The 12,230-nt window shown below is 43.2% G+C and overlaps 1 protein-coding gene across 1 annotated transcript in view; it reads right to left on the bottom strand.

Annotated features, from left to right (window-relative positions):
• Nucleotides 1-12,230, bottom strand: part of CPED1 (cadherin like and PC-esterase domain containing 1) — a gene marked incomplete at its 5' end in the record, with an annotated part of 117,460 nt that overhangs the window by 83,229 nt on the left and 22,001 nt on the right. The window contains 2 exons of the mRNA XM_081877864.1: nt 397-472; nt 2,373-2,479. Of these exons, the coding sequence (XP_081733990.1) occupies nt 397-472; nt 2,373-2,479 (183 nt within the window). The remainder of the gene's footprint in view (nt 1-396; nt 473-2,372; nt 2,480-12,230) is intronic.

Raw genomic sequence — 12,230 nt, 5'->3', positions numbered from 1 at the left:
GAAGCAGAAGAGGCAGCTCCCTGCCCACCCCACCACTTCCGGGACATGGCACTGCCACTCGTCTTCCACCCCCTGGGGTGGAGAGGACAAGTGGGGAGGCTTTGTGGGATGTCCCTCTTGCTGCATTTCAGTGGCAGCAGAAGTGGGGGGCAGGAGAAGACAGGGAGGTGGGGGGCAGGACAGGATATGGCAGCCAGGGGAGCAGGAGGCAGCTCATTCTCATTTCCCCTCAGGCGGCAAAACGGGATGGGCTGCCCTGGCACTGTGAGTAACAGGTTATTTTCAACAGTGACCCAAGATGAGCCAATGTGGGTTCACATTCCAGCAGAAACACAAAGACTTTTTTATTAAAAAAAAAATTAACCAAACGTCCATTGGAATAAATCAAAATCTTACCTGGAAATGTTCTGACTATCTGGCATAACCCTTCTTTTCTGCAAAGCAGGCGCTGTATTTGGGGAATGGCATTTGCCTGAAAACAATGGGAGAGATTCTGATCATTGGCGTTTCCTTTTCGTAGCTGCTGCGTCACTTTTATTGTGGCAGTCAAAGATGCCACTAAGGCGCTCTGCTGCTCCAGAGATATTAGCTGGGACTCATTCCCTTTGTGGGGAGAGAAAATGGACAGAAACTATCTTGAGGGTTTCAATCAGCCCTAAATCCTGTTCGTTTTTAACTGCAAGTCACGTAGGTGTGAACATCCCCAAGGCATCAGGAATCGAGGCAAGTTTCCTCTTTGGCATTCAGTCCAAAACCCTACTGGCATTTAGTTTATTTATGGATACAACTGCCAATTTCCTAGGAGGGATGTTTATAAAAGGGCAATAAAGCCTTAAAAAAAAAAAAATCTTAAAGTCAAGCCTGCCCTGGCAAGAAAACTTGTGACACCCACTTACACCCAACAGAAGGGGCACTCAATCCTTTCAAAATGCCGAGCGCATGTTGCACACTTTAATTCCTTTTGTTCCCAAGCATTCTTGCCTCAATGAGACATTTGTGTCCATTTCTTTGGAATCCTATATTTTTACTGCAATGTGTGAGAGCTGAATTCCAGCTGTGGGTGAGGTGAACTACAACAATCTAGGTCAGATAACGAAGAATTGTTGCGGCATCGTGTAGAAATTTCAGTGGGCATGATCCAGCCAAGGCTAAGCCACTGCACTTTTCACTTATATCAAAGGGGGAGAATTAAACATGTGCTTACAACTCTCCATGAAGCTGTCTTCTCCAGAATCAAGCCAACGGGATGTGCTGTTCACCCTTACAAGAAGCTACCTCTCCAGCATCTCAGAGGTCTTTTGCTCGAGATTCTTAGCCTGAAATGCTGGGATGGCCTGCACTCAGGATATGAAGCTGCCTTCGAATGAATCAGACCATTGGACTAGCTATCTCAGGCCAAACCTCAGGTGATGTCAGTCACAGAGTTCCACCCTCAAATGCAGGGCTGTTGTGCCCCACACCACAATAGCTCAGTTGGTTAGAGCGTGGTGCTGATAATGCCAAGGCTGCAGGTTCAATCCCCGTAAGGGTCAGCTGCATATTTCCGCATTGCAGGGGGCTGGACTAGAGGATCCTCAGCGTCCCTTTTGACTCCATGATTCTCTAATTTGCCAGTACAGTCGTACCTTGGAAGCCAAACGCCTTGGCAGTTGAACGTTTTGGCTCCCGGATGCCACAAACCCGGAAGTGAGCATTACGATTTGCAATGTCCAACACAGCTTCCGCAGCTTCCGATTGGCTGCAGGACCTTCCTGCAGTCAATTGGAAGCTGCGCCTTGGTTTCCAAATGTTTTGGAAGTCGAACGGACTTCCAGAACAGGTTCTGTTCAACTTCTGAGGTACCACTGTATAGGGGCTCTGCCTGGATTAAGCATGGGTTTATACAGTGCTTTTTTCTGGGGGTATGCATATCCCTAAACATTTTGTGAATCTAAGTTTGGCCTCATTGAGGGGCAATATTTCAATATGAGTAGGAAAATGAGAGGACCCCTAAACATTTTTAAAGAAAAAAAAGCACTGGGTTTATTGCAGGCCCAATCCAATTCAAGCCCTCAGCACCTGCAATTTTCATTGCCACAAAAGCCTCATTGAAACAAGTGTTGCCTGTTCCTGGCAAAAATTATCCAAGATCTCAGGAGGCTGTTTTCTCTCAGTCTTATTCTCAGAGGTCTTTCAAGTAGAGTTTTTGCAGATTGTGCCTGAGACATCATTCACACAATGGTCCTCTTCTAACACTAGCAAATTCCCATATCGGTTGGATAGCTATAACACCAAAAACGTACGATAAAGGTGCCAGAACTAGCATCTAACTGGGTGGGCCAATAACTACTTAAGGGCATATCAAAAACAAAGATGGCAGTTTTGAACCATACCTTCTGCAGTAATGTGGCTCCATGCGATTCTACTTTATTTAAGCAACTTTCGTGGTCAGCTTTGCTGGAAGATAGGCAAATCAGAAGATCCCAAGAGCTTAATTCATCTGTACAAAAGAAAGAGAAGCACAATAGGAAACAACTATTTTAAAAAATTCTCCAGGTGCCACTTGTATTTTTTGCTATGAAGCAGCATTTGTCGGACACAAGATTCGGGGCCTCACTTGATCCTGTGCAGAGTTTCACAACTTTTACTAATACAGTGGTACCTCTGTACCTCTGGTACAGAGTAAGCTTCAGGTTACATACGCGTACATACAGGTTACCAGGTTACATACGCCTCTGGTAAGCTTCAGGTTACATACACTTCAGGTTACAGACTCCGCTAACCCAGAAATAGTACCTTGGGTTAAGAACTTTGCTTCAGGGTGAAAACAGAAATTGTGCGGCAGCAGCGGGAGGCCCCATTAGCTAAAGTGGTACCTTAGGTTAAGAACAATTTCAAGTTAAGAACAGACCTCCAAAACGAATTAAGTTCTTAACCTGAGGTATCTCTGTACAGCTAAAGACTCCTCTCAGTTCTCGTCAGAATTATTTTGCCTGTATAGACCAAGTATTTATTTTCATAGGGAAGCACAATTTGAAATTCAAATCAAATTTCATAGGGAAGCACAAGTTGAAACTCAAATCACCACAGCTAAAGAGTATTATGGTGGGAAATGAAAGTACAATCCCAATGCAGCTTAGTGGGAGAGAACCTGGGAGATCATGTCTCAAAGGCCCACTTAGCCATAAAGTTCACCAGTCACAGTCTTTCAGCGTAAGCTACCTCATAAGGGTACTGGGAGAATCAAAACAGAGAGAAGGAGAACCACCATGTATGTCACATTGAGCTCATTGGATGAAAGATGGTATAAATGTGTATTTGCCGGGAATAATATGTTACAGAATCACAGAACTGTTGAGTCAGAAGGAACCCTGAGGATCATCTAATTCTAAGCCAACCCTCAGCAATGCAGGAATATGGAACTAGGCAGAGGGCCTTCTTGGTAGTGGCGCCTGCCCTGTGGAACACCCTCCCATCAAATGTCAAGGAAATGAACAACTATCTGACTTTTAGAAGACATCTGAAGGCAGCCCTGTTTAGGGAAGTTTTTTATGTTTGATACTTTATTGCCATTATTATTATTATTATTATTATTATTATTATTATTATTATTACAGTGGTACCTCGGGTTACACACGCTTCAGGTACATACGCTTCAGGTTACAGACTCCGCTAACCCAGAAATAGTACCTCGGGTTAAGAACTTTGCTTCAGGATGAGAACAGAAATTGTGCTCCAGCAGCGGGGCAGCAGCGGGAGGCCTCATTAGCTAAAGTGGTGCTTCAGGTTAAGAACAGTTTCAGGTTAAGAACGGACCTCCAGAAAGAATTAAGTACTTAACCCGAGGTACCACTGTATTATTATTCTGTTGGCTGAGGAAACTCAGCCAGATGGGTGGCATATAAATACTATGTTGTTGTTGTTGTTAAATTATGCAGCCATCCCATATGGGGATCGAACCTGCAACCTTGGTGTTTTCAGCACCACTCTGAATACAAATCTCAGGAATTACTCTGGTGAGCTTTTAGCTTCACTGAAAGGTGGGCCAGCTTAGCTCCATATTTCCTTTACCTGAATAAGCATGGGTGTATTTTATATGGATGGGGAGGCAAGAAAGGGAATGTTGGCCTGGCAATGCAACACTGATGCTAGGATCCTTTCCCCCCCTCCTCACCTTTTCCCTCACCTGCCCTCTAGGGGGCACCCTCGGTACATCAGATCATACCATACCTGCTTGCTAATGTTCTTTTTCAAGCAGTCTAGATCCCGGCAGTGTGTTGTACACATTAAGCAGCATATTGACAACTGGCTTCTCATAGATATGCGGCTCAATATTTTCATCAAGATAGCAGATGGCAGCAAGATAACATTCTCTCCTCACACGCTCTTCAGAACGCTGCCCTCTGAACGAACCACATGGAATGCCTAAGCTGGCCAAGCAATGCAGATGGACAAAGGGCTGGTAGGAGGAGAAAGGCAAACATTCTTTCATCCAAAGAGCTTTTGGAGTGGGAGAATATTATTCTGCAAACGGAGGTACCAAAAACAAAGACCTCATACGACAAACGGGCTTAAAATAAACTGGGCTACTTTCAGAAATATTTTGCATCGTATAGAAGAAAAGTGCGAAACCCCCAAAATAGCCCTTTGTGGCATTGCAAACTACCTTGTGTAACTTTATGAAATGAAAAAAATAAACAGAGTCCATGAGATGTGTACTTGAGACAGGGGTGGTTCGAAGAATGAAGGTAACCTGGGCAAAGTGCCTTCTCTACAGACCCTCGAAGTGCCCCTATTTTCCAGGGACAGTCCCGGATTTACAGAAGCCATCCCAGTTTCTGATTCGATCCCAGAATGTCCCTGTTTTCCTTAAAAAAAAAGGATCCCTAACCATTAGGTCCAGTCGTGACCAACTCTAGGGTTGCGGCGGCCATCTCACTTTATTGGCTGAGGGAGCCAGCGTACAGCTTCCGGGTCATGTGGCCAGCATGACTAAGCCGCTTCTGGCGAACCAGAGCAGCGCACAGAAACACCATTTACCTTCCCCCTGGAGCGGTACCTGTTTATCTACTTGCACTTTGACATCCTTTCCAACTGCTAGGTGGGCAGGAGCAGGAACCGAGCAACGGGAACTCACCCCATCACAGGGATTCGAACCGCTGACCTTCTGATTGGCAAGTCCTAGGCTCTGTGGTTTAACCCAGTGTTTACCAACCTTGGGCCTCCAGATGTTTTTGAACTACAATTCCCATCATCCCTGATCACTGGTCTTGCTAGCTGAGGATTATGGGAGTTGTAGTCCAAAAACAGCTGGAGGCCCAAGGTTGGGAAATGCTGGTTTAACCCACAGCGCCACCCACATCCCTATGTTTCCCTTAGGACGTCCCTATTTTTATGGGAGAAATGTTGGAGGCTATGCCTTTAGGCTTGCCACACAGCAAAGAACACTCCAAGGGAGATGCCATTTTGCTTTCCCACAATGCCCTGGAATGCCTGCCGTAATGTTGCTCCAGGGGGTTGTGTGAAATTAAAATTGAGGTTCGCAGCCACAGCTGCCCATTGTGGAGGGACTGGAGCAGGTGTCAACTACTGGGGGACTGGAGCCTTGGGCAGCTGCCAGCTGTCCTAGGAATTCAAGTGCCAATACTTACTCCTGACTTGAGAGATGTCTCCAAAAACCGCCACAGTTATGGGACAAGTATGTACCAGGACAGGTGGGAGGTTGCAACTTTTCAACTTGCCACTGTCCAGACATTATCACCATCATTTACCATCATGTTATCACCTGCTAATTTTTGAAAACTGTTATTAAAGGCAGAAGGGCAGGCCTGGCTGGTTTTCCCTCCCTGATCAGTTGCCAACCTTTGTGGGATCCATCTTGGAAGCAACAATTCGGTGGCAGGCAAGAGACAGCTATTAAAATCTGATTATCGCAATGACAAACAACTGTGCAGTACTGTTTCCGTTTACAGCAACAAGCTACTGAAGATATGAAGAGGGCTATTAAATCATTATTTATTAGTATATAAGAGCCAGCTGCAACCACACACAAATTCCTTCCACAATCTCAAGCAAAGTAAAACATAGAACTTGTTGACTATACATCTGACTAAGCTGTCTTCAGAGTCAAACGGGTCCGCTAGATTTGGATATTTGACTAGATTTGGATATCACGGTAATAATGCAAAATTTCTGTATGAATGGTAGTATATAGGAAAAGTAAATATTTAAATTTTGAAGACCCTAAAATGGAGGGGAAACAAACATAATGAGAGCCACAAGCCTGACGCATGAATTAGTAAAACTGAATTTAAGCCGGGTTTGCTACCATTGTTGTCTGTTTAGCTTTCCTTTACAGGCAAAATAAATGAAGACTGTATTAAGGTACACACATCAAATAGCAGCACTCTGCTCTCTTGACAACATCCTGCCATCGCTACAGGATGATCCCACAGAAAAGATGCCTGCTTTCCCCCTGGGCAGCTGTTAGAATCCCAGTTTTACACCCCACAGAAGAATCAAGAGCACAGGAAAACATCATCTGGCTAATCCAGAGGGACAGAAAGATAAATGTAACCCAGTCAACTCTGTTAATCAACGTGAATGAGTCTACCCAACAGAATTGTCTTGATATGCATTAGGAATAGTGCCTTCTCCATTCACAGCACCATTGTTATTTATCTTCTGTGTCCGTGGAACGAATTAAACACTGTCAGGATGAATACACAAACATCTCTATAAACAGGAAAATAAACGAGACTTTACAGCTTTAAGGCACCATGAAAGGCCTAACGAAAAGAAAGACGTACCAACATCTATTTATTTCAAGATGAAGACACCTTTGCAACTGCAAACAAATAACAGAAATCCTAGCACATCGTGCTTTCCTGTTTCTGTCCTGGACCTTGGTACTTTGGATGAACCTTCAAACTTTTGCAGAATGTGCTCATCATATTGGCAGTCCCAAGTACTGCTTCCTACATACTGGATGCATCTGTCAAGAGCTGGTTTCTAAGCCAGAACTTCTCCCTCCAGAATATCTGAACCTAAAACTACAGCGCTTTTTCTTTCTTTCTGGAATAGCCTCTGGCATCCAAGGAGACTATAGTATGAGAAAGAGCTGCTCCCGAGTTCTGACTCTGAGCCAGTGTGGTGTAGTGGTTAAGAGTGATAGACTCATAATCTGGGGAACCGGGTTCGCGTCTCCGCTCCTTCACATGCAGCTGCTGGGTGACCTGGGGCTAGTCACACTTCTCTGAAGTCTCTCAGCCCCACTCACCTCACAGAGTGTTTGTTGTGGGGGAGGAAGGGAAAGGAGAATGTTAGCCGCTTTGAGGCTCCTTCGGGTAGTGATAAAGCAGGATATCAAATCCAAACTCTTCTTCTTCTTCTTCTGACTCCCCTTGCAAGCAGATTACAACATTTTCAACTTCCCTCCATGCCCGGAACCTCTCCAGCAGCACATTTGATAATGCCCCAGCATGCCAACCATCCTAGAATCATAGAATCATAGATTGCCCTCTGAAATCACATCTCTCTTAGCTCCCCATACTGTTAGCTGCTGCTCTGAACCCTCACCCTAGTACAGTGGGAACCTTCACCCATTGACTTTACCCATTGACTTTCCTACAACCGGGTCCCTATTGCAAACAATGTTTTATGTAACTGATTCTGTTTACTGGGCCAAGTCACACAACCACTAATTTAGGGTCAGCAGAAATGGAAAAGATGTTCAAAATAACGTTTGTAAAACAACAACTCAGAAGCCTTTCTCTTGGGAATTATAGGGACAGAACTACCTAAATTGTATAGAAACGTGTTCATGTACGCAACTACAGTGGCAAGAATGTTACTTGCCCCCAAATGGAAAGAAGCAGAAGTCCCAGCAAAGGAAGAATGGATATAAAAACTTATGGAATATGCTGAAATGGAGAAACTTACCAGAAGAATAAGAAATCAAGATAGCAAACTTTTTATAAAATAACGGAAATGGTTTCTTGAATATTTACAGATAAATTGCAAACAGATAAAAAACAAGATTATTGTAATAATCTGCAGCTTCATAAGAGTATATATTTAAAGTAGATAATTAAATGAATTTGGGTATGCAGAAGATATTAAAAAATAAATTTAAGGAACTGCAGAAAGAAGGGGAAGGGAGTCAAACTTTGACATTTTAAAACGATTGTAAAATTAATGAAATGTATAAACCTGAAAAGTATTAAAATATATATATTTTAAAAGGACATGGATCAAAATGCACATCCATTGGGGATGCTGTTCATTGATTTCAGTGGGATATGCCTTTGGGTGTGCTTTTTTGAACCTCCAGCTAGCTTACATCGGAATTTGTATATATCTAGAATTTGTGCAGAGTTTGTTTGCATGAAAATAGGTCCAATCATCCACCCGCCCATCTACCTTGACCAACAAAAAAATAAATAAATTGGATAGAATTGGCCAAAAGGTTTGCTTGGAAAAATTATCTAGGCCCGTGCAACTACATTCTCCACATGGTAAGCTAAACCCGTTGGATTATCAAAGCACCCAGGGCTCACACATTTTCAAGACTATCTTCGCATCCATAAGAAACAGAAACCCGCTTCAAAATAAGCAAATTAAATAAATGCAGGATATGCTATGTTTTTGTGACCAGTTATCAACGTCTGAAGCTGTTCTGTACCTACAAATAATTGTGAACTACTGAGAACCTTGTTACAAAATGAAAGAAACTCTGGTTCTTTGAGGGTGGCGGAGGTTGAGACCCCAATTGTGTAATTTAAGGCTGGAAACAGATTTCAAAGAAATGCCTATTGTGCATGTTTATGAAGGGTTCAGTGTTTTAACAGTTCTTTGCAGCATTACGATACTTTTGAAATTAAGCATCCTACCCCGCCTTGCTCTTTCACCCTCCTTAAGCTTCAGAAAGTTTTCACTGTAAACTGAAACGCTCAAAAGTTGCACGACAATCTACTCATCTCTATACAAGCAATGCTAAACTGTAAGAATGTGTTATTATCATTCCACAGCTTTTGTTTACAGGCGTACTCTGCTGAAAGATGGGACTAAAGGGTGCAACTGAAATGAATATTTTGCTTTCCAAAGGAAAAAAAAAATTAATGCCTGCAACATATGCTCTGAATTAAGAAATAAGTGTTGCTTGTCCTGGGCCAGTTGTGCTCACATCTTCCGTTTAAGAGAAAATAAGGCAAGAATGTTGTGGTACTTTTTAAGCTATTTACTGCACAATTTAATTATTTATTGCTTGACTTTATTACTAAGATGTTTCTCTTGTGGTTACTCTAGAATGGATGCATTAATGGCACAAGAACATTTGTGCTTCTACTAGAATCGGTGGGTCCCAAGGCATGTTTATTTAACCTTAACTCTGTTGGACTGTTTATACTGCTGGAACTTGAGTTCAATTCACTTTAAATTTCTCAGACTTTCTTGTTTAGAAAAGCTGAGCTTCTTGTGACCTCTCTATCCATGGTGTTTCCTTTACCCCCCAGGCATGAAAAGAACAGAATGCCTAGTGTCCCATTTATTTATTTTTAAAAACATATTTCAGTTCCTTTAAAAGGCGGGTCCTTCAGTCCTAATTGAAAATGGCATCCAGATGTTTACAGAACACTATAGCATTTTTCCCTTCAGGGCATCTGGTGCTTTTATTTCCGTTTGCTATAGCTATTTATTTTGATGAAAGAAGACTTGCATGCACTGCTTGAATTCTACAATCACATATTAGGTTATATACGATACGATAATCTTTATTGTCATTGTCCCATACAGAACAATGAAATTGAAAAAAATCTACATCAGACATTCAAAAACCAATAAGCCTGCTATCCCAGCTATCCTAGCCTGGTTGACCCCCTAAAAACTCTGATACCCCATAATTAAATACAATATACTCCCATAGAGACTACCTTACACTGTGTTTAAAACCAAAATCGCATTTAGATAGAAGCTGTTTCTCAGGCGGCTAGTCCTAGTCTATATAACCCTGTGCTTTCTTCTAGAAGGCAGAAGCTGGAAGAGATCATTTCTGGGGTGAGCACTATCCTGCACTATCTCTGCAGCTTTCTTATGGCACCTGGAAGCATAGATTTGATCCAAGGTGGGAAAAGTGCACCCAATTATTCTTTCCACAGTCTTTACAACCCTGGACAGCATTGTTTTTTCCCTAACCGTGCAGCTCCCAAACCACACACACAAACCATAAGTTAATACACTCTCCACAGTACAATACGTAACTGGCTGCTATTGGAAGTTGAACATACCTTTCTTCCTCTATTTGTGCTATTTGTACGCATGCAGAAGATGAGGCACATACCTGGCTACTAGGAGAAATTTGGCCTACCCTTCTGCATGTGCCGCTTTTTACATGTGTGTAAGAATTTTGCGTGAACTCCACCTGAAGTGCCACAGTCTACAAAAAGCTTCACCATTTGATTCTGTTGGGAGTATAAATGGACTCATGTTGTGGCTATACTGGAGCCTTCTCCATATCCTCCAACATTTCTCTGATGAAAAAAGGGTCGTCCAGTGCTATTTTTCTAGAAAAAGAGGTGCCGGAACTCACCATGAATGCCTCCCTCGTTCGCATAGAATGGCAATGACGCCTGCCTGAGAGGTGCTGCAGCTGAGTTCCTGGTCAATTCCAGCTGGGAAAAAACCCCCTGGAAACATCCTATTCCATACCCTCCAACATTTCTCCAATGAAAACAGGGATGCGGGTGGCACTGTGGTCCAAAACTGTCTGCGAACAAATGCTGGCTCCCTTGGCCAGCAAAGCAAGATGAGCACCGCAACCCCAGAGTCGTTTGCGACTAGACTTAACTGTCAGGGGTCTTTTACCTTTTTATTCAATAATAATGATCCCCTTGCCTCAGGGGTCGCATAACTCCATACCCCGCCAAATTTCTCTGATGAAAATAGGGACATCCTAAGGCAGGCATCCCCAACCTTCGGCCCTCCAGATGTTTTGGACTACAATTCCCATCATCCCTGACCACTGGTCCTGTTAGCTAGGGATCATGGGAGTTTTAGGCCAAAACATCTGGAGGGCCACAGGTTGGGGATGCTTGTCCTAAGGAAAAGCAGGATGTTCCGGGATCAAATCAGAAACCAGGATGGCTTCTGTAAATCCGGGACTGCTCCTTGAAAAGAGGCATGGTGGCCTTCAAATGTTTTGGACTTCCGCTCCCATAAGTCCTGGCCAGTCCCATAAAGTATCGACTCTTGCTGAATGAGAGTACATTCATACGGAATAGTTGCCTCGCAAAACTGATATGGAAAATTTCTTCTTCTGGTAACATTACATGCCAAGAAGTACCTCAGAACTGGGTTTTGTAACAGCAGGAGCTGGAAAGGGCATTGCCTGTTTTCCTGATTACAGCTTGTCGAAGATCCTGCAACTCCACCAGGAAACCAGTTTCCACAGCCAAATTCCTTTTGAACACTGAAAGCTGCCTACTTAGTTCCTCCAGCTAGATTTGTGTGGGTTTGTGGATTGTAGCTACTCTGCCTTTTCCTTTCTTTAGTGGCAAAAGAGCCATTACGCCCCCTCTTAACTTGGTTCCTTCTCCTGGCCGACAAAACCAGTGCCTTTAACATTTCCTAATACGTTCTGCATTTTATGCCCTTCTGTCATATGGTTTATGTACTCTGAATTTACTCGCGTCTATTTATGTCTGTTCTAAAAGGTCTTTTTTGGCAAAACCAGACTTCAGCAAGAGATCCTACGTACGCTAAGTAAACTGGTGTAAAAATAAATGCAGTCGATTGGCAAGTAAAATGAGTAAGAGCGTCTTAGTAACTGTAGCTCAGAACGGCAGCTGTGTTGTGTCCCTCCCATTATAATTTTGTGATTCTCCCCTCCCCAACCTCAACCCAAATGGCTAATTCTGCCTCCTTTTCAGCAGCTGCATAGGACTGTTGGGCCAAAAGCTGCGCAGGAATTTACATCCTTCTTTGGATGTGTGTGTGTGTGTGTGTGTGTGTGTGTGTCCTCTTCAGAAAGAAGAGGAAGTAGCTATCTTTGGATGACATGTTCTGATTACACAGGATTGTAATAAGAGCAAGAAGAGGCAGAAGATATGGTCCATGTATAGAAGCAATAGGAGCAAGTGTAGCTGTGGATGAACAGCCTGAAATTTAAGGAATATAGTTATTTACTAGCTGTCCATTCCTAGAGAAGTTGATAGGGATATATGAGGGTTACTACTAAGGGATGTGGATGGCACTGT

The sequence above is a fragment of the Podarcis erhardii genome (genome assembly GCF_964252035.2).
Source record: "Podarcis erhardii genome assembly, chromosome: 10".
Taxonomy (NCBI): domain Eukaryota; kingdom Metazoa; phylum Chordata; class Lepidosauria; order Squamata; family Lacertidae; genus Podarcis; species Podarcis erhardii.
This window is presented reverse-complemented; position numbering and strand designations above follow the sequence as displayed.